Below are 26,459 nucleotides of genomic sequence, written 5' to 3'. Positions count from 1 at the left end.
TTGAAATTTCTAAACTTTTTTTTGTTTTTTTTTCTTCCATCTTTTTTTTTATCCATTTGTTCCGTTTTCTGCACGACGTGCTCGTCATTGATGACACAAGTGATCCGGTTGTTGTTGTTTCACATTTTTATCGACACGACGGTATATGACTTTGGCTTGGCTGTTTTTTTGTTATCTAATTCAAACAGGTCTGAACTGCAGAAAAGGACGCCGTGATAACAAGACGTTCTGTACTGGAGAGAGAGAGAGAGAAAACGGCCTTGGAAATAAATCGACGCGTGACTTCAAAAAATTTCTTCCTTTTTCTTCTTCCTTTTCATTCGCTTCTGTTGTCGTTTCCCTTTTCTTCAATTTCTCCTTTGGCTTGAAACGAATTTTCGCTGCCAAGAAAATCAAAAAATAAATACCGACCGATAAGTCGGGGGTCGGATATCACGAGATCACCAAAACGGCCACAATAAAAAAAAAAAAAGGCACAACACGACCCGGACGTTAAACTCAAAGAAAAACAAATATCGATCGGTCCATTCGATATCTTCTTGATTCACTTGAGCACAGAAATCGTTGGGGAGGAATTTTCGTGGTGCAGAGTTTCAATCACGACACTAATTCAATTTCTTTTACAGCTCTCGGCCATTAAATGGATTTTCCAATAAACAACCGAAACAAAAACAATCGAGTGTCCAGTTCGGATGAAGCCGGCCTTGTGAATGACAGCCAGTCCTCACTAAGAAACGGTGTGTGTGAAGGTGGACAAAAAGGGTGATTGAAAACTTTTTTTTGTTGGTGATTTCACGTCGACACTTTAGACAGAAAGGGAAATGTAACAATCGTGACTTGGAACCTTTTTGATCGACGCTCGTTTCACGACACGACAATTCTAACGGGCAGAGGACAGCTATTCGTGTCCAATTGTGGTTTGCCCAGAGTTCGTCTGCTTGGCTCGAAAAATCCAGCGGACGTGAATCAACCAGCAGTCCGTATGGCCTCCTTTAATATTTATTTGTCTCTGGGCGTGTAGTGGAGGGGAGAGCCCGGCATCGGTTGCCAGTAGCAACCGATCGAATATAAAAGCCCCCCCAAAACAACCGACCCCTCTCATCCAGTTGCTTTTTTAAGGAGGGTTATATGTCTCTATGCGCCGGCGTTTCCAGCTGAACGCAAAGGAATAAGTACCGTCGGCTGCCATTGATCTGCCACCCTCAAATTTTCTCCCCCCTCCCTCTCTCTTAGACCCATTTCCTCCCCTTCCTTGTTGTTGTTGTCGCCCTGCACGCACACACACACGAAGGCCCAAGGCCCTATAGTACAACAACTACACTACCAGGGACAGCCAAGATGCGTGCGGTCACAAACAAAAAAAAAAGGATGGATGGATGGATGGCCTCTTTTGTTTCTCCTCAAATTGCCCCGTGTACTTTTTTTCTTTTTTTACATTTTGTCCTTTGGCTTTTTTCAAAATACCTTTTAGGGGTGTTGGCCGCCAGACGGCCGGATGATTTCCAAACATTGCGGATGTTGGTTGGTTGTTTTTTGTTTTAAATTATTTGGACAGGCCGGTCGTATATACAAGTTCAAACGTCAATCCAAACTATAATACAAAAGCCAATAGATGATGGAATCACCGGCCGACGTATATAATCGAAACAAAACAGAAAAATCATCAAACATTCGACGCAGTCTGCTATGCCCGGGATTATGTGTCGAATTGAACGCGCCCACCACCACCAATTCGACAACGGACGACGCTACAAGGAATATAACCTCGGCTAATGAATTATGAATGAGATTTAGAGGGGCGCACAAGAGCAGCGTGATTGCAGCTCCGATACCAAACCGGGAGCTCCTCCTGCCGCCGTTCCAAAATCAAACTCATTTGAATTTTTTCCCTTTTTCGAAAATGAATTGATGTGGTGTTCCCATAAAGAGGGCCGCAGGGTTTTTATATCCATTCGTCATCCGTTTGTCTAATCCACCATTTTCTTATTTCTCTAGCTGATTCTCCCCTGGATCATGTTTTGTTTTTTAAACTTCGAAATGTTTGCGCCATTTCAAAAAGGAAAGAAACAGCTGGGTGGCGGGCGGTAGCCTTGAGGGCATGTTGTTCTCGCGTTGTTTTTCGGTTAGATTTCGCCGAGCAGCAGCAGCCAAAAACTGGCAAAAGTTGTGCAACACATAATTCAGAAAAGAAAAATAAAGAACAGACGTCTTCAACCTTGGCCGTGCGAAAAATTCAGGGCGCCACCCACTCCATCGCTCACCGGAAGACGGTCGTGTGTTGTTAGAAGCTTCAGCAACAATAAAAAAATAAAACGAAAAAAATTCTGGGCAAACAAACCGCAGCCCATCCCGAGACTAACAGATTGAATGTTTTTCACGCAGCGCACCTACGCACAAGAAAACCCCCAAAAGGCCAAGCCCCTCTAATGGCTGATCACGACCGCAAGTGTGTATGATGTCATCAGTCGCCGATTGGTTCATCATCAAACCAAAAAAAAAAAATTACATGCTTAATTGCCTATCCTATGTATACCAGTGTGTGGTAATAAATTATTTTTAAAAATCCCGATGGATGATTGTTCTTACTTTGCAGCTGGACAATGGTGGCCTGGAACTCTTGGAGCCGCTCGTCGATGTAGTCCTGCGACTGGGAGGCGATCATGTCGGCCGAGGACGGCTGGCCGGGTTCGGGCACGTAGCCCCACTCGAACGAGCCGGCCGAAAGGACGGAGCTGGGCGACATGGGTCCAGGTCCGTGGGAAGATGAATGACTTCCAACCTGACGTGAAAGATGTAACGCAAACGTGAACGATAAAATACAAGCGTGAGATAGAGGAGTCACGGGATAGTACGGGATATTAAAGGCATGATGGAATAAACAAAGAATGATTTGAAAAATAAAAAAAAACAAAAAAGCATTCCCATCCATTCATCAAGTAAATGTTACGTACAGACAGCAAATAACGATCACATTTTCAAATTAAAAGATTCACCATTCATGAGCCCGGCCCACACTGGGGCGGGGGTTGACCGTAGGGTCAAGTTATTCTAATAAAAAACACACACACACGTACACAGTGTGTAAGAAAAGATTTGAAAATTTGAATAATAACGGAGTCTACAAAAAATATCCCGACGACGAGCGATGCACGCAAAGATTCCGTGTCATGTCGGTTGAACGCACCGGCGACGTCAAAAGCGTCGGTCCACCCACCCCCACCGCACCGGTAAATGTTTGGTTGTTGTTGTTGAGGGGGAAAAAAGGATTCGAAAACGATTCGATTTGACTCTCATTTGAATCTCATTGCTAAGTGCTGGATGGTGGGGGCTTTCTCAACGAACGACACAATTTGCCATCATGCGATCCAGTCATTTGTGTGTGAGTTGCGACAACCACAACAACGGCCGTCTATTGTTCATCCGCACAGCTTCGGCGCTGCTGAATCATGGCGATAGAATTGAAAATAAAAGAGTCCAGTCGAAGAAGAGACAGCTGATTGATGAGACCGTGAAGAGAATCGGAATGGAATGACTCATTTTTTGTTTGAGTAAACCAAACAAATTTCAAATTCCAAACGATCACAAGGGATGAAATTGTTTTGAGCGGGGGCAGAAAAATGTTTTTTTTTTGTTCAAAAAAATCAAAAATCAAAGAAAGGCGATGGGTTGGTACACTACCTCTCATGCGGATGACGGTCGACGGAAGCATGCCGAAAATGAAAGGGAAACAAATATATATATATCTTTTTTTTTGAAATCTAAAATAAAACAAAAGAAAAAGGGAACTTGCAATCATGCAGATTTTTGTGTTATGTAACAAACAAGGCCGTGGCATTTCCAAAAGAAAAACGAAAAATTTACCCAGGAAGCAGGTCGGGGAGAAACGGATCCATTGCGGCCTACGCCAGCGGCTGACGAGCCCGGCCGCCGGATGACGTTTGAAACCGGTTGAAAAGCGCTTTGCGATCCGCTACCAAAACCTGAAAAAACAAAATAACAAAACAAATCAGCACATATGTTTTGATCAGACTCTCTCATTTTGTCTTCCATTTCAAAATCGAATAAACTAAACTAAAAAATCTCTCGAAAAATCTCTTTGACCTAAATGAACACAAAAAACTTGTTTCCACCATCTATTTAGCACTTGTCTAAATGTTTTCCAGCCAAATGTTTTCTAGTTAATAACCCGATGGGGTGTTTTTAACTATTCATTATTCATCAAGTAAGTGGAAATAAACCAGTCAAAAAGTCGACGCAAAACACAACCCGCGGCGGATAGAATCCGGCCCGTGTCAGTGACAACTGACATCGGAATAAAGGTAGCGGAACGGCTCAAGGAGCTGTAAACCTTTTGACTTTTTTTGTTGGAACAGACAAATTTTTGGGCTCCTTTTTTCTTTTTTCTTTTTTGTTCCAGAGGACAAACCTAAAACTAAAACCAGAATGGGAATAACACAAAAGCCGGACAAACTTTAAGACGTGGAAAGGGGGATAACCCCAAAATAAAATCCAATAAAATAGGCGAAAGAAAGAATGAAAGAGCATAAATCCTCATAGTTTTAACGAAGAGACGGCGTGCCCTGGCGGAGTGCGTGCGTGAAAAATGGGCCAGCATAGTCTATATCACCCACAAGCAAAAGTCTGAGAGGAACAGCACAAGAGGACAGGGCCGCCAGCAGCAGCAGCAGAAGCAGCCACCAAACAAACTTGGCCTTTGCCTATTTATACACACATTTCGTGACACACTGGGGGAAAAAAAAGTTGAAAGGAAGCAACAACCTCTTCTATACCTGCTGTACATCTTCCCCACCACAAAAGTATTCAAAGAAGTTGGAAACTTTTTCAAATCGACAACATCAAAACTGGGCATTTTTCCCGCAGCTTTTTTCAATTTTATTTTATTTTTTCGAGGTATTTTCGAAGCTTTTCGTCGGCAGGCGATCCCAGGGAAAATAATATAAAAAAAATATGTATCTCTGGTCGAAAAGAAAAAAAAAGACCCTCCCACATACTAATTGATTGGATATAACTCTGGGATATCTCATTAACTATGTCTAACAATGTCCGTGTCCTAAATGGCACGAAAGCCCTCAAATACCCTCAATCAAGTTTAACGTGACTGTGAGCAAAAATACTGATTAGGAGGGAAACCTTGACCGTACTTAATGAGGGAATAATCTCTCCAACATTGTCGTGCAGAATAAGGGCAGCGTGCGTAAATTCGTTCGGCTGAAAGTTTGAGAATCACGAGAGCCTCATCATCATCTTTATTCTACCCCCTAAAGTCCAATACGGTCCAGGTAATCACGCCCATCGCACGCGCCCTTCCTGCACAGCTGCTCACGATTCAAATCAAAACCCCAAAAATCTTGACCCATCAACTGGCAATCCATCAAGCCCAGGGGGTTCACGCGGACTGGAAGCCTCAAATTCTCTCCCTGGCCAGAACCGAAAATGTTTTCTCACCTCAGAGCGCACAGGTAGGGACGACCAATAATCAAAATTTCTGTTTTCCGTCTCGAAAAAGAAGAATGACAAGTTCACGATGTGGAATCTCCGACAAGGCGCTGGTGGACGAGAGAGACGGGCAGGGCGGCGCCCGTTGTGATGGATCGACGACGTCAACGGGCGCCTGCTGCTGCTGCTGCAGTTTCTTCTTGATTTTATTCTTTTGAGGCCTGGAGGAACCCGGAACAAATTCTCCAAATTTTGTGCTCTAGTCTAAGATGCTCTTCTCCGAAATTTTATCGCGATCGAACCAACTGATTTGGCGCTTTACGGATGTCATTTGTTTTTTCCTCCGAACAACCCCCCTCACTGACTGAATGCTGGCGTCATTAAAGTTGATGAATTGACGATTTTATTTTAACGATATAATCCCAGGCTTGTATATTTTTTCTCCCTGGACTGCCTTTTGGCTGACGTTGTTAAATAAACGTCGACATCTATAAAAATAAACCCCGGGAGCGGTGATGGAAGATTAGCGTGACCTCTAGTGCTAAGTCTCGTCAATAATGAAAATACGAAGAATGCAGGAAGAAGAAGAAGAAGGAGCAGGATCGCCATCGTTAATCATCAAAAGAGGAAGTGACAATCCAGCCCGGATGGGAGGAAAAAGTACATGCAAACAAATGAAGAACAAGTCAACAACAACATTACCCAGAAATTGTTGCAATTGTTGTTGAGGAGTGCCACCTTCCCCCGCTGATGCCAGGGCTATGGAATGAGGCCGGAGTCGACCGCCGGCGGTGACGGGCGACGGGCAAGGCGAGGATTGCGGCGAAGAGGAGGTGCCCCCGCATGGCGGCGACAGGAGCTGACGCCTCAACATGACGCCGCCCGATCCTGCTGGGCTGGCTGCGTGCTGGTCCATGGGAGCGGACATTCGCGGAGCCATCGGCAACGGACTCGAAGACGCCGGCCGGAACGGACTGGCAGCAGCAGCTGGAACGGCAACGTTCCGTCCTGAGCCAGCAGTGTCACTCTGCTGCTTCACTCCGCGCCCGCCAAAAGGCTGCGGCGACTTGTTGTGTTGGAAATTATATGCCATTTCTTCTCGCCTTTTTTAATTTTTCAATTTTCTTCTTTTTTTAAATATTTTTTTTTCTGTGGGGAAGGGGGGCCTTAAAATTTTATCCTTGAAATGTTTCCTTCGAAGTGAAATCGAAATTCGCTGGTCACGCTCTATATTTCAGCCAATCACCAATCTGCCATGGTCCAGCGCTCGAATCCACTTTTAGAAAACGTGTACCTAAATAAAATTACAAAAATAAAAACATCACTCATTATTTGTGGAGGAGAACCGGCTGTTTGTTTTTTAAAAAACATTTTTAATGGAACTCGTAATTTTACCGCTGGGATTCTATCGTTAAAACTTCCGGGTTTGTTGCCAGGATCTCGACCACCTGGTGGTCGAGATGAGCGACGCCAAAATATTGACACAGTCAAAACGATCAAACTAATCTCTATTTGATCGTGGCAAAATGTCGTAAGCCGCTCTTTTGGCGTCCGAAAAAGATCGTAAATAACCCAGGAAGGAAACCCAACCTTCCCGAGAGAGGCTATACAACACCTCCGGTTGAGGGAACCCTGGCTAGACAGTCGTGCGTGTTTACATTGGGGCAAGCGAGTGCAAATAGATGCGCATATCCTTCGCCAATATTTTCTTGCTCCTTTTATTTTTCTCCTCCCCTCTCTCAAATCGACAAACAGATGCGGCGCCATTTCGAACCAATTTCGAAAAGTGATCGAGTCCATGTGTTGGCGACATGATTGATCGCCGCGCCGAAAAATTAGAAAAACAAAACAAAAAAAATGTTCAACAAACAGGAAGTCGCTGTGATATTCTTAATTAAATCTAAGAAAATAGACTCGAATCAGACAACTCGACGTCAGAAAAGTTTTGCTGGGAAATCCAAGCCCAACCAAAAGATGATGAAGAAGAAATGAAAAATGGCGTGCTGGCGACCAGCTGTTCCCCCACATCCAAAACTTTTGAATGACAATTCAGACAGGGTGCGCCAGGATAAAGATGGCCGTCGGGGGGGTTTAAAAAAACGTGCAGGAAATGTTGAAATAAGAAAAGAGGGGAAACAGTGAGTGTCTTATTGAAACCGGATCCCAACAAGATGGGCTCACCCCATTTTGAAATAAAAAAAAGGGGAAAAAAAGAAGAAAAAGTTATGACGTTGATGACAATTTCAACTTTTTCTTCCCTTTAAAAAAACTTTTGTTTTTAATGGAATCGACAGTCAAATGCATTTCGTTTGATTTCATGGCTGCACGAACGACACGACACCTGATGGACGGGGATTTTTTTTTACCCGATTCTGATCGAACTGTTTCCCACATTTCCCAAACAGCTTTAAAGGAATTTTACGTTTATGTTTTTTTCTTCTTGGCTTTGGTAAAATTAGACACGTTTGGAAGACGCCCACGCCGCCAGACTCGATCGTAAAAATGAGATTTAAATTTAAAATTAGGAGGTTTTTTTTTTTTACTCTTCAAAATCCAGGCGGGACAGGCGGAAGAAATGGATACGCTGGATTTTCTGGGTTTTATGGATGGACGTCAATACAGTCGAGTCCTCTCCATATCTCTTTAGAAGAAATATAAGGGAGGAAAAAAAGGACCATTTTTGCGTGAAAAGTGCATTCCGTTCTGTTTTAGTGTTTTCCACGAAGCTTCCAATAAACTGGGATGGAAAAAGAGAAAAGAGGAGACTGAAGAGTCTTTGTCTTTTCCCATCCTCCCTTGTCTGCTGTCACAAACAAACCGGAAGCAGCCGGAACGACAATAAACAAACAGATCCATCATTTACATGATGCCGCGCTCATCCAGCCAACACACTACAAAGAAATTGTACGGTTTACGATCATCGTTTTTATGACAACCGGTAAGCAAAAATAAAATTTAAAAAAAAAAAAAAAGAAAAAAATGTTTCATTTCGTACATGATGGACACATAATACTACGCCAATAAGACCATAAAGTTGTACAAGCGATATTATTACAAACATCCGCGATAGTTTTTGGCTCGACTACAACACAAAAGGAAGAAGGAAAGGAAGTTTCGATCCTGAACGCTGTACAGGAATTGTGATCAAGTCATTTACACGTTGTCATTTTTCAAATTATTGGCAAATGGGAAGGCACGTCACTCACTTTCAATCCGTGGCATTATCCAAAAATCCCGTGGCTCAAACCAAAAAGGAATGACACGGCCAGCAGTTTAAATTATCTTCCCTGCTGGATCAAACGATCCTTCAAAAGACACTTTTTCACATTTTGTTTTCCCTTTTCTTCTTCTTCTTCTTGAAAGAGAAAGTGAAGGGAGTAGGGGGGATGTAATAAACGAGGACGGAGAGACAGACGGTTACATACTACTGGCGACGAGTCGTGACCAGCAGAGTTGGAATCGCTGGTTGATGATGGATTCGAGTGCGTCATTGTGAAAGAGTATCAATCCCTCATCTCATGACAGGGGCCGACTCATAAAATGCTATAAATACTAACCAACCGACACACACGCACCGTGTGTGTCGTCTGTGTGTGTGTGTGTGTGTTCTAATAGCAGAGAGAGAGAGAGTCTACAAGCGACACTTTCAAGAAAAAAAGGTATAAAGCCAAATTATGAAACAACAAGCCAAAAACACGATCCAAGAACTGGCCCACCAATCAGCAGTTACGTCACAACTTGGAAGACTATATTAGATCCCCACTCCTCCTTCTGCACAATGGTGCTGCTGGCGTGATCGGACTGTCCGTCCCGCTCATAAATGTTGTCCTCCTTAGTAGGAAAAAATAATTGGACGATAGAGAACCCCTCGGTGGCAGAGAACCAACCCGGGCCGGCGTTTATATTCTAAAATTATTTAACAAAAACACAAAGGGGTGGTTGTGCATGTTCCCTCTGGACTTGGAAGAAAATAGAATCAAAGAAAGTTGCTTGGTGTATCGCCTTTTTTTTTTCAAAAAGGTCCCGACCCACATTGTCACCTGCCAAAACGTATCGTACCAAAGTCCAACAGAACCTTTTCCTTTCGCTCCTTAATATACATATACCCCGAAATGTGTAATATACAAGGCACCAAAGGAAGAAGAAGAAGAAGAAAAGTTTCGTTTTTGTGACCGATGCCACTTCTTCTTCTTCTATACTTTCCATTCGGGAACTATTTTTACTTAAGGGGGAGGGATGATGTGCGGGACCCGGCAACGGTCGACTAGACGCACCGTGCGCCCGCGCGCTATTTCCAGTTAGTCGAGATCGAGATATGAGAGAGAGAGAGAAATTTTCGGGGTTTAGAAAGAGAAAAAGACGAGCCTTCACGGTCCATGTTTGTTTGTTTTTTTTTGTCCCCCCTCAAGAAATATCGTCATCATTTGCTCGAGTCATCCATCGCTTAGCGCCGTTTTCAAAATCAGTTTGACTAAAACAAGATGCCCTGATTGAAAGTATATATAATTTCCGACTGGCGGCGCGATGTTGTTTCAGTCGTGCGGCGACCATCAATAAATCACACTGCTTGTTGAATCACATGGGAAATGATTGACATCGAAGCAAATGAAGTCCCCCCCCCCCCAATGTGACATTGCCAAACGATCCTCAACCAGGACTATAAGCGACAAAGGTCACAGAGTATGCAACAGTCTATATTACACGCTCTTTTGTGCCCTGCGTGTGTGTGTGTGTGTGTGGGTTGGTCATTAACTGTTTTCCGTGAAAAATGAAACCTGGGACAAGTTCAACAAGCCTCTCATTAGTGGTACGTGGGTTCATGTGTCTCTAGGGCCTTTTTCGCCCCCACCAAGTAAATGACCTCCCCCGTCTCCAAGTTGAAACGTCAAAAATATTTTTTGGGACTCGGAGGAAAAAACAAAACGAATCAAACGGTAAAAGTAGGTCGCCAATTCAAGCATGACGGAATTTCGCTCACCCGAATGTGCAATACACACAAGACAAACGTAACAACCGGTGAAAAAAGCAAAACGAATTGGACCCTGCCCAAGATACACACAGCACACACAGGAGCAACCGGGAGCAACGAGCCTCAAAGCTTCCAAATTGTATAACTGAAATTGTTTCGATTCCGATTTCTTTTCAAAATGCCAATACGTCATCCGCCGAAGATTTCTGGTAGGGGGGGTTTAACATTTCCTTTTTTCCTTACTTCCCTCAAAAAACGAGTGCGGGGCAAACAAAAACACTTTTGGGTGGCTCCTGACTAAATTTAGCTCCTCCACACCTTCCTCCCACCAATCGTCAAGGAGTTCCCGCGGACAGCCCCCCTCCCCCTCCCTCTCTCTTTCGAATAGCGCGTTCATAATAAAAATGCCGATCATGTTTGGCCGGCCTTGGATTTCCTATAACCCAAGGATCGATCCTTGGCAGAAAATAGACAAAACTTCCACTCGTCATATCCTGATCCCACTTGTGTGGTGGATATTTCCTTCAGACGTCTATACGTGTTTGTCGTAATCATTTTCCACGCTGAACGGCCTTAGTGATTGAATGAACGGCCGCTCGGAGGTGCTGGCCTGACCTTGGACGCTCGTATCAACACAGACAGTTCTTGGCCGACCCAAAACAAAACTTGGCCGATAGACGAGAGTCAGTGGAACTATTTTTCCTTTTTCTTGTTTCAAAATTTTCGCTTTTGTTTGTTTGTTTGTTTTGTTTTGTTTTTTTGTCTTTTGGATTGGACGAGAAATTAACGGCAAGCGTCGAGTCGGGCCGGACAAAGTTTTGCGTGCACATCTCATCGCGTTTCAGAGCCGGTGCCGTTGCGGAGAGGAGGAGCAGCCGCGAGCCGTTTTTTTACACTGCACAGGTCGCTCCATCTATTATTATAACATCTGATCGCTTTCTTGGCAGGTTTGTCTTTTTCTGCTCATCTTCTGCCGGTTGCCATCCGTTTCGGGCCGGTAAGAGCCGGTCGCGCGAAATTAGTTTTTTTTCTTTTCTTTTCTTTCTTTCTTGCCTGCCTCTCTCTACTCTACTCCCGCGCCTCAACCCAAAATAAATGGCACACGGCCGACCAACACCGAGCTGCCAAACAGCAGGGGGGGATAGAACCCTTTTATAAGTATTTTTGCAATTAATACAGTCGGGAATAATAAAAAAGGATTTCGTCACAATTACAGACGTGGCGAATATTCGTGAAAAAAAGAAAAAAGACAATGCTCCCAACGTCCGACACGTACACGATGGCGACAGGGGCGCAAAAATAGGCATCCGACGTGCGGTGTTTTGTTGTTTTCACTCCGCAGAGCAAATACACTAAAGGTTGTTGAACTGGCTGGACTCGTGTGTGTGTGTGTGTGTGCAGACGACTACAAGTACAAACAACAACCGCAATTTCTTTGTTGGCGTTCCAATTCCGTTCTTCAAAAAACATTCGTCTGGTAATTTCGTTCAAACAAAAATAAAAGGCAGTAAACAGATTTCAAAGTCAAGTTGAATGATTACCGGAAATGCAACCCTGGCTATATTCATCATCGACGAAAATGGTTGCGACTAGCCAAGCCCCCAACCCCAATAAAAAAAAAAGAAACTAAAACACAAAAAAATAACACGCAAGTTCTGCGAACTCACATGACGCTGGCTAATGAGCTCGGATTGGTTTTCCAACATTTGCGCAAACTGTCACCCGCATTTGACGACAATGGGAAGCAAAGAAAAGAGACCCATCATTCCGTCAACAATGTCATTCTTGTTTCCTCTTTGGAGATATAATCTGGAACGGACAATTTCTGCGGTCAGTTACGCCGTCTACAACTCACTTTCTTTCTCTCTCTCTCTCGTCTATAATTGAAAGAAGGAAGAAAAGTTTAGCCGGTTTCTAGAGCCAAAAGTATAAAACAACAAAAACAAAAATGGCGTTCTAAATCGGGCAGACTTTTGCAGAAACCACGTGACGTGCTCCTCCCAGACTCTTGTTTTTTTGTTTTTTTTTTCTCTTCCTTGTACAGCGTAACAACTTTTTGAAAATAAAAAAATTTGTTTCCCTCTCTCTTTCCTTGGTCGTGGGCTTTTTTGAAATGTTCCTACAGCCATTAGTTTATGACCTGGTTTGTTTACCCCTTTTTCACCCCCCGGATTTCTCGGAAAAAATCGCTCAGTTCCGTTTTGTTGTTGTTGTTATTGTTGTCTTTTTAGCTGTACTGTGTACCGTACGTCGTCGCCTTTTCAGTTGGACTCGAATGGAACACTGTGTAGTGTCCATTGAGGCGAATTGCCAATTCGTTTTTTGTTGGAGTTGACCTAGTTGCTCTACTCGAAAAAAAAAATAAATAAAAAACTCGCAGAATTTTTTCGCAACCGTCCGCCAACAACAGCGCCAACATCCGGGTGGTTGAACGCGGCCTCAGCTCCGTCGATTGTGATTCAAATTTGCCAAGAAAAAACCAGATGCCAACCCCATACACACAATGTCTACTGAGATCGAAAGCGCAACAGGATTTTCAACGAGTCTAAACATTTTCAAACGACAGCTGGAGGCTTCCTTTTTCTTCAACACACACACACACGTGTGTGTGCAGATAGTTTAGTTTTAAAAGACCCGCAAAATCAAACCGGAGGGCACATTGTGTTTTTGGGGAGGAAATGTTTCTTGAATGCCCGTGAAAAAATAATGCAAGCGGAAGAAAAAAAGGAACGCTGACAAAATAAGGAGACGGAATTAGAACACTCACCCGTTGTAGAGGAGGTATTGAGATTATTGCGGAAGTAGTTCCGACTCGGTCGTTTTGGGTTGAAGCCGACGGGCCGCTGGAAGAGACAAGCAATAGCTTTTTAGTAGAGATATACAAAGATACAAGACGTCGAAGAGAGATGAAAAGAGAGAGAGAGACAGAGAGAGAGGAGAAAAAGAACACGTGTAACGAGTTGGGCAGCGCAAGACTCACTGACCGACCGGCACATGCACCGGCCTGCTGCTCGGAGGAACACACACACACACACCAATAGCGGGGGCACATTTATCCGCCAATAGAGGGATGTCTTCTCCCGGCTCCTTTTTTCTTCTTCTTCTTCTTCCTCCTCGTGAACCTCTCGACTTTTTAGTTGGTTCAATCGCCAGTATAGAAAAAGAAAGGTCTAAATTTAGGCTCTCCTCACACTGCCCCGAAACAGATGGTTCGTTCGCGCCAAAATATACGAAAATACGGAACTACCACTCAATAACGCCATCTAGCGCTCACACTAAGCACCGAGTGCTAGACGAAGGAAACCGCAAACAGGATATTTTCGAGGGAAAAAAAGAAACCAATTTCGAAAGGGTTGCTGCACTCCGAGAGAAAATGTTAAAGTTAAGTACAAGAAAAATCACGACGAGAAAAATTTAGCCGTAATAACCAAACGTAAGTCTACCGAAACAATTCGACCAGCTGATCGATTCCCTGGCGATTTCAGACGTGACAAGACCAAAACCAAAACAAACCATTTCCCGCTATTTCCAAAATTGTATATTAACGCATTATCAAAATGCAGACTCTCACCGGATCACTAGTTGGGTGTCCTCCGAACGTCGATTCAATCTCTTCCGATTTCCACTGCCACGTGTCAATAAAATATTCACGAATAATCCAATTTGACTCATCTTGATTATCACTTCTTGATCTGACCACTCTCAAATGTCGACTGAATCTTTCAGAGCTTCTCAGTGCTGTCAGTTTCCATTCCCTTTCTATCAAAAGAATGGGAATGGCAACCTTGTAATGCAAAAAGGTTTCGCAGCAAAATATGATAATTTCCCCTCCCTGTCATTTTACGAAAACAAAAGCGAACAAAAGCCATACCCGGGAAATTCTCTGACATAATCCAAATTAGCATATGTGATAATTTTCTCTTTCAATCTCCTGGTTTTCTGATTGAACTATAAGTTATTTCAAAGCTAGCTAGCCCATTTTTGTTAATAACGTAAAAATCTTAACAAGCGATCTCCCAGCAAAGTGCACCAATATCCACGTGAGGCACCTCATAAAGGAAGTGACTCCAGAGTGCAGACCCATACAAGCGTACAAGTAACGATGAGAAAATGAAAATAGTATGGCGGCCAAAGAGTGACCGCTTCATCTTTCAGTGAGACTGAGCTCCACTAAAGTGACTAGTCCACTGAACCAAATTGCAACCAGACGCCACGACCCACGGTTAACATCAAGCCAAATTCGTCTGAAACCAAAATTAGATGGATAGAAAATATATTTTTTCCGACTAAAGAACGCTCCCACCTCAGACAATAAAAAAAAAATGAATATGAAGTTTAAAAAACTTTAGCGCGTACCAGGATTTGAACCACTGACATGGATGAATATATCAGACTCATCCCCGTTATCTTTTTTCGGACAAACTAAATAAAACAACATAATTAATAAAAAATGTTTTTGAAAACATTTCTATTTGTCAATAAATTTTAAATATGAATTAATAATTCAAAAAACGATTGTTTATCAAGTCACAGTTCATCTCTACAGTATGCGCTCTGCTGTAGCTACAACATGGTTTGAAATTTAATTAGAATTACTTTCTTTCAGGTTAATTCCTCGCTTCTGATTTATTGTTTGGAAACTGACGAGAGATCGTTGGAATAATTGGAACTCAAGGAGCAGCGCAGTCGATTTCGTCGTCTGAGGAGGGGGCAAAATGTCGACTGCTGGACTTCGCACAGACTGACCCATTCTCCTTATCTCTGGGGACGAAGGGGAGGGAGGAGGGCTACGAAAAAAAAGGGGACCCACGTTTCCTCTTCTCCCTCTTCCCCCATAATACAAATATATACATGTATTAAAATTTATTCCCATTGTGGAATAACTTCTCATTAAATTTCCTACATTTTTTAAATTTTTAACAGATAAATTTTAGATAAACAATTAATAAAATAGACAAAGACAATTTAACACAATACATAATGTGTTTCGTCTATATGGGCTGCAACAGTGTATCATATTGGTCAGTTACTGTGTATGTATAATGTACACTAGATCTATTAAAAATTTTCCATAAAAGCAAATTCTGTATGAAATAGTTGTAAAAACAATGTTGATTGTTTCAAAAATTTTATCATTAAGAATATTGCTCGTGTTAAATGTTACTCAACTTTTTGACGTGTTGGACGACGTGGTATAGAAAGCGTGATTTCCAAGTATTCGAACTTCAACATTTATCTACTAATGAAAAATAGCTGATCATTTTCGGGAAAACTTCACATGCAATAAATTTTATTTGAATCTTTAACTACAATCTTTAGCTCTTTCCAACCCCACGTAATTTGAACGAACACATTAAAAATACTAAGAATTACATCTACCAACCAATCTAGCTCACTTCAAAACAGTTAACATAAGACATTGGTATGCTGCCACCTTACTATGAAATTGAAGGCGCTGAGTAGTAATACTTTGCCGCCTCAGATGTGGTGGTGTAGATCGGGTGTATTAGGCTGAGGCACGGTTTGTTTATGATGTAGTATTCCGGTGCCTTCGTGGTGTAACCTGGGGCAGCGTAGGTTGCAGTGCAGTACTTAGGCGCTTTGGTATAGTAGTCGACCACTTCGTTGGTGTAATAAGCTGGAGCTTTAGTGTAGTATCTAGAAACAAAGTAGTACTTAGGATTACTACAAGCAGCTGAGAACAGAGTAGTACTTGGGAGCCTCGGTGTAGTAGGATGGGACAGCGCAGCATACGAAGTCGTGTAGTACTCGGGTACTAAGGGGTGGTGTAGTTCGGGGAAGAGTAATACTTTAGGGCGTCAATGTAGTAGCTCAGGGCAGCGTAATTTGTGGTATAATACTCCGGTGCCTTAGTGGTGTAGTACTTAGGGCCCTCTGTGTAGTAACTAGTCGTTGCGTAAGTTGTTGTTGTGTACCAGTACCCTGCAGAGGCATTGTGATTTGGTATCCACAATGCCAAGGAGACATCGGTACACCAGCGGTCGACCCAGCCACCAATGATTCAACACCCAACAGCAGCACGACGCTATAGTTTACTTAACATGTAATAAGAAGCAAACATTAATATTCAAAAATACTGGCATATTAACAAATAGAAAAAAAAAGACTTAATGTAAAAAAAAACATATTTACCCATGATTGCGGACTGGTTATACGATTAACAATCCAGTTGGTGACAAGTAATCCGTTGCAGTTGTTGCCGGGTCGGAGATCCTCACTCGACTGATTTCTATCTCCTTTTCTCTACTTTTAGACGACTCCTTCAACGCAGTGTAATATTTCGGGGCTTCGGTGTAGAAGCTCGGGGCAGCGTAGGTAGTAGTGAAGTACTTGGGCGCTTCGGTGTAGTACTCCGACTCTTTGATAATATAGCTCAGGGCAGACTTATACTTTGGGGCTCTGTGTAGTAGCTCGGGGCATCATAAGTTTTGCTGTAATACACTGGAGCCTTGGTGATGTAGTTGCGTACCGGTTGTTGCGTACGTTGTTGTTGAGTAGTAAGGAGGGGGTGTTGCGTTTTAGTATCTACCATACCCAGGGGTCATCGGTACACCAAGGTCGACCCAGCCATCAACGATACAACACCCAACAGTAGCACAAAGCCATAGTTAACTATACAAAAAGTATTTGAAAATTAATTTTCAATAAAACTGGTCATAACAACTAGAAACGACAGCATTGCTTCACGAATCGAAATAAAAATGAATATTTACCCATGAGTGCGAACTGATTTCATACGATGAAAAAGGCAGTTGATGACAAACAGTGAGCTGCAGTAGGTTGCAGTGTAGTACTAGGACGCTTCGGTGTAGTACTCGACCGCTTCGGTGGTGTAATAAGCTGGAACTTCGGTGTAGTGGCTATGATCAGAATAGTACTTCGGAGCATCAGTATAGTAACCTAGAGCAGCGTAGGTTGTAGTTTAATACTTGGGAGCCTCAGTATAGTACTAGGCGCTTCGGTAATGTAACTCGGGGCATAGTAATACTTCGGGGGTTCGGTGTAGTAGTTGAGGGCAGAGTAATAATTCGTGATATAATCTGAAACCTTGGTGGTGTAGTATTTAAGGCCTCGGTGTAGTAAGTAGATGTTACATATGTTTACGACGTGTAGGCGGTAACGTGGTGCAGTATTATTTCCCCGCTGATGCTTGGTATCCACCAAAACCAGGAGAAATCGATACACCAGTGGTCAACCCAGTCATCAAGGATACAACAGCAGCACAACGCCATAGTTAACTAAACAAATATAAATTTAAACATGAGTATTCAATAATAACTGTCTATTAACAAATAGAAAAAAGTGGAATTAATACAAAACTCAATATAAAACAAAGAATATTTACCCATGATTGTGAACTGGTAATACGATGAAGAAGGCAGTTGGTGACAGATAGTGCAAAGCAGTTATTGACGTGTCGGAGATGCTCGCTCGACTAATAACTGGGGCCTTTTCTCTCTCCTTTTAATACGATTTTTTTATCACCCTCACCTCTCAAGCCTTGCGGCTATTGTACACCTGCTTGATAATGATGAAACGCGTCCCTTTCTCACCCAACCTCTACACCATTGCATGACGTTTTACGTAATGATCTCCGTGACCTTCGAGTGTGAAGGACAGGCAAACTGGAATTCGGATAAACTGCCTTTCTTCTGCAGTTTGACGTTGCTGGGGATGGGTCTACAACAACCAATATAAAAATGAATACCAAATGGTTATGTATCACATCCCGTTCTTACCCAACCTCTACAGTCTACACCACTGCATGACACGTTTTACGTAATGATCTCCGTGCGTGACCTTCGAGTGTGAAGGCTACATGCAAACTAGCCTTTCCTTCTGCAGGTTGACGTTGCTGGGGATAGGTCTACAACAAACAATATCAAAATTAATACCAAATGGTTACGGGAAAAAAATTCAAACTCACTTTATACCAATGGATATTTGACTCGTTTCTTCGGTGAATGAATAAATCTTCCACTTCAAACCGTTTCAAGGACAGTCTGCTTGTTTTGAAAATATTCCTCTGCAACCTTATCTGAGTGTTTCAAAGTTCAAACATATGATCAATCCATATTCATTTCATGATGTGCACACAGTTGTAGCATCTCATTTTATAAGAAACTGAAGCACTTACAATATAACAAATAGTACCTGATTGAATTTGATTTGGGTTGACACAAAAAGACAAGATCCTAAGAGCATCGCAACCTCATTACAAGTACCCTATTAACTATACAACCATCACACAACAAGTTTTTTCTCAGTGCTTGAATCACAGTATCAGACAAGTCTGGTTAAGATTAGATAAAAAATTGCATACAATGAATAAAACAGATGAATAATTGATTGATTGGTAATAATTGCTGTTCGACTTACACATCACAGCTTATATTGAATTCTAGTTATTTCGCTGTCACTCTTTGCAGAAATGTCAGCCTGACATTAGGCCATTAGCTGAGGAATAATACAAGAGAATGTAACTTGTTAAACTTCACTGCAAATTTAAAAGTAAATAACCTTACATAGAGTACAAGTCAATTTTTGTGATGAGCAACAATGTCGCCATGGATCAGCATAGTAGAGAGGTAGAGGGAAAATCGTGGCTTGATCCTTCAGTTCCTGGGTTTCCTGTTCCTACATTTAAAAGTGTGAAGGTTGATAAAGGTAAAATCTATTGCACTCCGGAGTCCGGAGCGCTCTAGTGTCAAAAGTGGCTATTGCACTCCGGAGTCCGGAGTCCTCTAGCGTCAAAAGTGGCTATTGCACTCCGGAAAGGAAATATGTAGTACTTTCATTTGGCGACCGATGGCATTCTGTTTCTGTGTTTTGAAATTTGAATGGTTTAGATTTGAATTATTTGGAAATTCAAATAAAATGTATTTATAACAATCAAATATATTTGAATCTCACTAATAAATAAAAATAGTCAGTGTATAGAAGGAACTTTTATTTCGTTATCGTTAACTTAACTAGAGTACTGAGTACAATGTCCAACATTGAATCAGCTTAAAATTCAAATTGTTAATATAGTTAAGTGTCTTGCAACAGGAATAAAGTAGAATTTATAAACATTTCAATTCAGGGTGATATTTCTTGTTAACCATTTCAATGTCTTGCTCTATATGCTCAGTGTTATTATTTATATTATATCATTATATTCAAAGTATGGATTTAAACAGGTTGTTAAACACGCTATAAACGCACGACATAGTGAGTCACCCTCTGTCGCCCCCTTACTTGCCCGAAGGTCGAGCCGGAGTTCTCAGAACGGGGCTTCGAGGGGTTCTTTGTGACCTTTAAACCGCCTTTAAACGAATTGACCAGCAACTCACTATTTCTGCTGATTGATTCACACGTAACGTGTGATTCAGCTCTATTACACAGAGATCATTATATTCAAAGTATACATTTAAGTTGTTAAACACGCTATTAACACACGACATAGTGAGTCACTCTCTGTCGCCCCCTTACTTCCCTGAAGGTCGAGCCGGAGTTCTAAGAACGGGGCTTCGAGGGGTTCTTTGTGACCTTTAAACGCATTGACCAGCAACTCACTATTTCTGCTGATTGACACGTAACGTGTGATTCAGCTGATTTCACGCTATAAACCATGCAATGCCCGTGTCTCTTATTCCAATAAACTAACAGCTAAACACGTCTTTAATATCTTGAAACAAAACAATGCAAAACTAAGTTAACATGCAGATGCAGTTTACTTTATTATAGTGAGAATATCAAAAGACATTTTAACTGAATTGTGAGTGCGAAAAATACTTGGTATTTTCGTGTTCATTTTCACTCGGTGCTTTGTCATCACATGAATGAACTGACAATGAAAGAATAATTGATTTAAGAGGGGAAAGAATTGGCACATGGTGCGGCGTCAATCAAAGATCCTTTAAGAGCGGAATATGGAAGCGCCTTGTCCTTTGATGATGGGTTGCTTTGGGTTCCAACGCCGATGAGATAATCATAAACAAAGTTCAATATACTGAAACCTGAGCAAATAGAGCAAGAAGTTGAAATGGTTATCAAGAAATACACCCTGAGTTGATATGTTTATCAATTCTAATTGATTCATGTTGCAAGACACTTAACTATATTTGCAATTTGAACATTAAGGTACTGATTCAATGGTGGACTCTAGCTAAGTTAACAATACTAACCAAGTTCCATCTTTTATACTGGCTATTTGTGGTTATTAGTGAAATTAAAATATATTTGATTGTTATTATAATTACATTGCAAATTTATTTCTTACCTTTAATTGAATATTTAATGAATTCAAAACCATTGTAAAGTCTAAACACAGAATCAGTCGTTATTTGCAATTCGTCGCCATAAATTTCCGGAGTGCAATAGCCACTTTTGACGCTAGAGGACTCCGGACTCCGGAGTGCAATAGCCACTTTTGACACTAGAGCGCTCCGGACCCCGGAGTGCAATAGGCGTGACCGTTGATAAAGATCTTGGAAGTCGAAACTACCACTAGGCACCAGGAATGTTTGGAAATTTTGCAGTCTGCCAATCAATTCCCGAAAAACTCCCTGGTTTGGTGAGTGTGTAAGTACTGCTATAATCACTATCCGAGCTTTGTAGGATTATGGACTTATTTTACCATAACCGGCAACTTCAGCAACAGCATTACCTCCCAACTGATAGAATCATTAGGACGATAACGACACGAGACTAGTTTTTAATCTCCAATTCAGAAAGCTCTGGAGTAATTATAAGAAATCAGACACATGGTTGCTTGGGCCATGGGTCGCCATAATTCGTCATCGTCATCGTCATCGTCTTTTAGGGACTAAACTGCGGAATGTGTTGTGGAAATCATGAATCGGCCACCAGAGGGAGCCGCTTGACTTCTACTTGGCATTTCGAACAACCACTACAGTTTTTTGTGGTTCGAACATGGTAGTACAAATATCTTTTAATGTCTAGCTCTAGCGTAATGCTAATGCAATTGGTGTAATGCATTAAATACTTAAAACTAAAACGAGGTGCGAATGCAAAATTAATTTAGAAAATGAACACAACATTAAAGAAAACACGGGGAAATGCTTATTGATGGTGGGTTGAAATTCACCATGCACAATCATGATTCGTTTTCTCATGACGGGAAAACCAAACTTATTGGTGGCTTTTCCACTGCCACCTGCCGCAGCAAAATATTTCTATCACGTATACATGAATCGATAAGTTCCATGATATTATCAGTGTAATGATGTGATCCGTTCAAGTTACGTGGTACTTTGTTAAAATATTTTCACGTCACCTCTGGAAAATTATCTGCCTTTAATTTGATAGGAAAATACCTTGAACGACTTTATATATTTATGTATAAAATTATATACAAAATTATATATAATTATATGCGATATTATATAACCGCATATAATTATATATATTTTTATACATCCGATATTATATAATCGCATATAATTATATATATTTTTATATTTAATTTTTGCCCTTACTGTCATTCATGTGTACGGTGTACCTTCTCATATAATTGTATACATTATATATAAGTGTATATAGTATATACTATGTATACACTCATTTAGCTATGTAATATAACATGTTCTGAGTTCTGACGGACATGATTTCGTCTTATGTGTTGACCATATTTTTTTTGCGAAATTCTAATTCTAATTAGAATTTCAGAGGTTCTGATTGAAGCGTTGTTTTATAACTTGTTATAGGATGTCTAGTTATCTACGACATTACGCCGATTAATTTTTTCGGAAATAACGTCTATTTTTTACATTAGTTTTATGTTTTCTATGCGTGAATGTTTTAGAGAATACAGGAAAATTTGTTAATTTTTTTGCATTACAATTTCTATTTAATTTATTATTCCCTATTTTTAAAATAAAACAAGCATTAAAATCTAGATAAACTTGCACAACTTTAGCCTATGACGATTTGTAATCTAGTGGTGCCCCCTGGTGGCATCCACAGCGGATCCCGCATTTTAGCCCCCTATGGGCAGACGATGACGATGACGATGACGATGACGAATTATGGCGACCCTTGGGCCATCATCGTTTTTGACAGAAGCACAGAACTAGCTAGCTTGGCTTATGAGAGTCGAACCGTGAAGTGAAAGACAGGAGAGACGTACTAAGAGTTTGATATCATGCTGAAGCCTGGCTGGAACTAAACCGCTTGGTGGCGCTGAGCGGTGGTAGGGCAGTTTTACTTTTTGTGTTTACAACTTTAGTAGAAGTTAGCTACTGTAGCAAAAATTTATTGAATTTTCAACATAGCTTAAGTGAATTTATTTTATGAAGAAGTGAATTTATGTTCTCGAACGAAATGCCTATTTGAATCTTTATTTCCCTTCCCAGTTCCCACTGCTTTGCAAAACTGCCCTACCACCACACAGCGCCGCCAAGCGGTTTAGTTCCAGCCAGGCTTCAGCATGATATATGATTTTGGTCTGTTAGCCTATTCCGTTGTTTCTCCTGTCATTCTTCTTCATGGTCGAACACAGGTCTCATAGTATCCCGCTTGATTAACAACGCCTTATTCAAGGATTCAACTCTCCCATGCGCCCATGTCAGATATCCGAGATGATATCTATTTGAATGTTTCAATATAAACTCGTTAATACTCGAATAAAATGTACCTTTTTCTAAAAAAAAAAATTATAAAAATGTAACTTGGATTTTGTTTAGTATTTATTACGTGATCTTCATCGATTTATTTAAAAGGCAAGTTGTTTTGTAAACAGCAGAGAGCAGACGCTAATTTTATATCCTGGCTCTGTTCGATTCGACGCAGTTTTTTCAATTCAAAGAGACAAATTATTTCTTTTTAGTTGAATATTTTTGAAGCTTCAAGCTTTCAAGATTTAGAAACCATTTTTTCTACGCTGCCTACCACGTCCTGAATCCAAGTTACATTTAAAATGTATTCCAACTTGTGACCAAAAAGATTCCCTTCACAAAATCCATAACATATGAGACTTATACACCTATCAAATTGATGAAATAACAATACATTAAACTAAATGATGGAAGCAAAGCTCTGTTCATGAATTTCCTGAATATTTACTTGTAACTAAACACATTTAATTTCAGAATCTTGAGCGATTGGATGGGTTAGGTTCCATATTTTGAAACCTATATTACACGACACCAGCACCAAGGAACAACCACAGTTCATCTTGATGCAGAAAATCTTTCACCAATATAGGCCTGCAACATGCCACATATGACACCTTCAAAATTATTGTCACTTAATGAAGATATGTTTTCGTAGGATGCATCATCTATTTCATGACAATTGTGTTTCAACAATAGGTATCAGATAATGAAGCCAGAAAGTTAATAAAGCAAGGGTCACAATATAAATGTTTATCAGTTTCATCAATAACGTTACAATTAAGAACATTGAACAACAAAATATCGAAAAATGTTAAATTTCTCAATTCAAAATTTCTCCCAATCCAACTTTGACTAATGTTGTTTGATGAAAGTCTGAAGTGTTGGAATGCGTAAGCAAACACACAATAGGTGGCAGCACAAACGGGAGTGGTGGCAGCACAAGCGGGAGTTCTCTCGGCCTTCTACCTTGACTGTGCAGTGCTCTCCTTTGTCTCTTTCTCTTTCTTTCCGTCTGCAAAAACAGGCGGTCATGCGTTAACTTGTCTCCCCGTTTTGTATCAAGAAATCTGGTCTAAAGTTTTTCTTCTGTGTTCCAAACCTCGTTGTATCGAGACTCTTGAGTTATTCTTATGTTCATCCGAGTTAATCAGACTCAGGTAATTATCTCTGTAATTCAGTCTCATGTATTGCATATTCTAAGTACACATTTCGACATGCATTGAAGAGATGTACTTTGCCTATACAGTCAATACAGAAGCCTAGTTAAACCCTTGTCTATTCTTTACATGAAGATCATTAGGAATGTCGTCGTAACCAATGTTATGCTTTCGCACAATTGAAGCAGCTAATCAGGTTAAAGAAGGAACTTTTCGTGGGGCGGAGTTTAGCAAAAGTTGTAACCCAGGGTCAGGGTACTGCATCTGACTCAATAAGAGCTTTAATGCAAGTTGACCTTTACGGTTCGGATAATCATGGAATTCGTGATGTGTTGTGTTGTCCATAAACACTTCAACCGTATTGGTGAAAGTTTGAAACCTTCTTTTGTGTTGCTCTGAAATGCAATAACGCCATCTTTGGCAAATTCCTGATTCTTTAGTCGCCAGTACGTGAAGTGGTGTAGAGTTGTTAAAGTCGACTACATTGGGATTACCTTCCGGCCTCAACAACAATTGTATCAATTCTAAGTTGCTGCTGTTGATGTCGACCGGATGAAAGTTCGTAGATACTTTCAGAATGAGGTTGAATTGTGGGTCATCCCACACATAGATGTTGCGAATTAAGCCTTGAGTGTTTCTTTTAAATGTTTCCTTTGTTCCTCGGACCTGGGGACTGACTGTAGAAAACTTGTAAAGAGATGTTCGGCGTGTCAAGCCTTTTACTTACAGTTTTCAAGTTGAATAAATTGGACACAATAAAACCGTGTCCTCTTCTCTCACGTATATTCTACACACTCAATATTGTACAGTAAAAATGGGGGGAATGGAAATAACGAGCGAAATTGGGGCCACCTATCGGGGGCCCCCTAGGCAATAGTCGCGTAGGTGTGCCGGTGTTGTTATGCGGCGCCCGGATCTCGTCGTCGTCTGTTGGGATGGATTATTCCTAACACTGACACTAAAAGTCGTAGGATTTGAACTACAGTTTCTGATATGGCAAATAACTTGGAGGCTGGATAGTATGCCCGACTGTTAAATGATTTCACCAAGTGGGCGCATACGAAACGAAGAGCGGTCAACAAATTTCCGAAGATCAGTACTGAGTTGGTTTTGCACCATGTTGTCGGACTACATCGTTTATCATTCAAGACTTTGGTTAAATCTCGGTAAATGGTATCCCAGAGCTTTTTGTTTTAGATTTTGATAGGGTCGACAAGGTGGATGATATAAATGCAATGCGCAAATACCCGATCTGGTTCCAGTCTCTTCGTCTTCCAATCTTGAAGAGTAACTTTATAAACTTCACGTATAATGTAGACGGAAGGAGAACCGTAATAATCCTGTAGTAATTTCTGAGTACTGGTAGTTGGATGGGTAGTTGAAAGCATGTTTCTTGGGAAAATTCATTCTGGGTACGCAAATGTAAACTTTTTCTCCGGCATATACTCTACCAACTTCCGCTTGACAGTTCCTGAAGAAGTGTAATGATCTTACTTCTTTTAATTGGCCTTTCATCATTCTCTTCAGGCAAGGTTTCTTGTTCTGCCCGTTTCCTCTTGCTTTGATGTAAAAAAGTCCGCGCCATACTGCATCATTGTGAATACAAAGTTATAAAAAAAATTGGTAATTAGATAAATTTAAGACTATAAACAATGTATATCTTTTTGTTGAATACTTCCTTGGACGGAGGAAATTCTACCAATTTTTCTCCACTGGGTGGTTCAGCGAACTAAGACCGTATGACGGTGTCCAAGCGTAACTAATACGTACTGGCGTCGGCGGTCCGATGGGCTCGTCGACTCCTCCTCGCAATTGTGCGGGTTTCAACACGTTGTTCAGTATTCATCTGCAAATACTATAATAAGAATGAAAAGAGACCGGTTAGATGGTTAGAATCTGACCGGGATAAGACGAGAAGGTTAAGACCGGTTTCTCGCGGCGGTAGAATCGACTACCCCAACGAGCTATTGCCAGAGCGGATTGACAATAGGCTGGGCTCTCTGGACCGACCCGATCCGTTGACGCCCGAGAAGATCGCTACCTAACTAAGACCGTCTTAAATCAACCGCTATCGCAACCTCCCAATGTAGCCACCGATATCGATCGGCTTCTGATACTCAAAGAACAACCCGTAAGCGAGAGCGCTTCCTGAGTTCCGCAAGGTGTTAGACCATGTGCCGGACTATCGAATTTAGTCTGGCCACGCCACCTAAAAAGTAGACGGTTAAGAAGACG

The 26,459-nt window shown here is 41.3% G+C and overlaps 1 protein-coding gene and 3 long non-coding RNA genes across 7 annotated transcripts in view; 1 reads left to right on the top strand and 3 right to left on the bottom strand.

Moving 5' to 3' along the window:
* Positions 1–13,414, bottom strand: part of LOC124310802 (nesprin-1-like) — an 81,086-nt gene extending 67,672 nt beyond the window's left edge. Inside the window, exons 1-4 of the mRNA XM_046774785.1 lie at positions 13,194–13,414; positions 6,160–6,751; positions 3,862–3,980; positions 2,587–2,779 (exon numbers count right to left, since the gene is read on the bottom strand). Of these exons, the coding sequence (XP_046630741.1) occupies positions 2,587–2,779; positions 3,862–3,980; positions 6,160–6,550 (703 nt within the window). The 5' untranslated portion in view covers positions 6,551–6,751; positions 13,194–13,414. The remainder of the gene's footprint in view (positions 1–2,586; positions 2,780–3,861; positions 3,981–6,159; positions 6,752–13,193) is intronic.
* A 1,863-nt stretch (positions 13,415–15,277) lies between these two features.
* LOC124311594 lies at positions 15,278–23,171 on the bottom strand. Of its 4 annotated transcripts, XR_006909955.1 has the most exons (11): positions 20,947–21,202; positions 18,973–19,084; positions 18,827–18,904; positions 18,602–18,740; positions 18,375–18,480; positions 18,187–18,314; positions 17,793–18,127; positions 17,161–17,685; positions 16,580–17,059; positions 16,288–16,482; positions 15,278–16,235 (listed from the first exon to the last, which is right to left on the bottom strand). It is a non-coding gene; the product is annotated as an uncharacterized LOC124311594 (long non-coding RNA). The 4 variants fall into 4 exon arrangements; XR_006909954.1 differs by lacking the exon at positions 20,947–21,202 and adding an exon at positions 23,088–23,171 and having other exon boundaries at positions 15,278–16,482; XR_006909952.1 differs by having other exon boundaries at positions 15,278–16,482; positions 21,022–21,202.
* LOC124311710 lies at positions 19,011–20,987 on the top strand. Its single transcript, XR_006910157.1, has 2 exons — positions 19,011–19,114; positions 20,917–20,987. It is a non-coding gene; the product is annotated as an uncharacterized LOC124311710 (long non-coding RNA).
* A 690-nt stretch (positions 23,172–23,861) lies between the features above and the next one.
* On the bottom strand, positions 23,862–25,575 carry LOC124311666. Its single transcript, XR_006910103.1, has 3 exons — positions 25,178–25,575; positions 24,354–24,897; positions 23,862–23,940 (listed from the first exon to the last, which is right to left on the bottom strand). It is a non-coding gene; the product is annotated as an uncharacterized LOC124311666 (long non-coding RNA).
* Between the last annotated feature and the right edge of the window lie 884 nt (positions 25,576–26,459).

This window comes from Daphnia pulicaria, chromosome 8 (genome assembly GCF_021234035.1).
Source record: "Daphnia pulicaria isolate SC F1-1A chromosome 8, SC_F0-13Bv2, whole genome shotgun sequence".
NCBI lineage: Eukaryota > Metazoa > Arthropoda > Branchiopoda > Diplostraca > Daphniidae > Daphnia > Daphnia pulicaria.
This window is presented reverse-complemented; position numbering and strand designations above follow the sequence as displayed.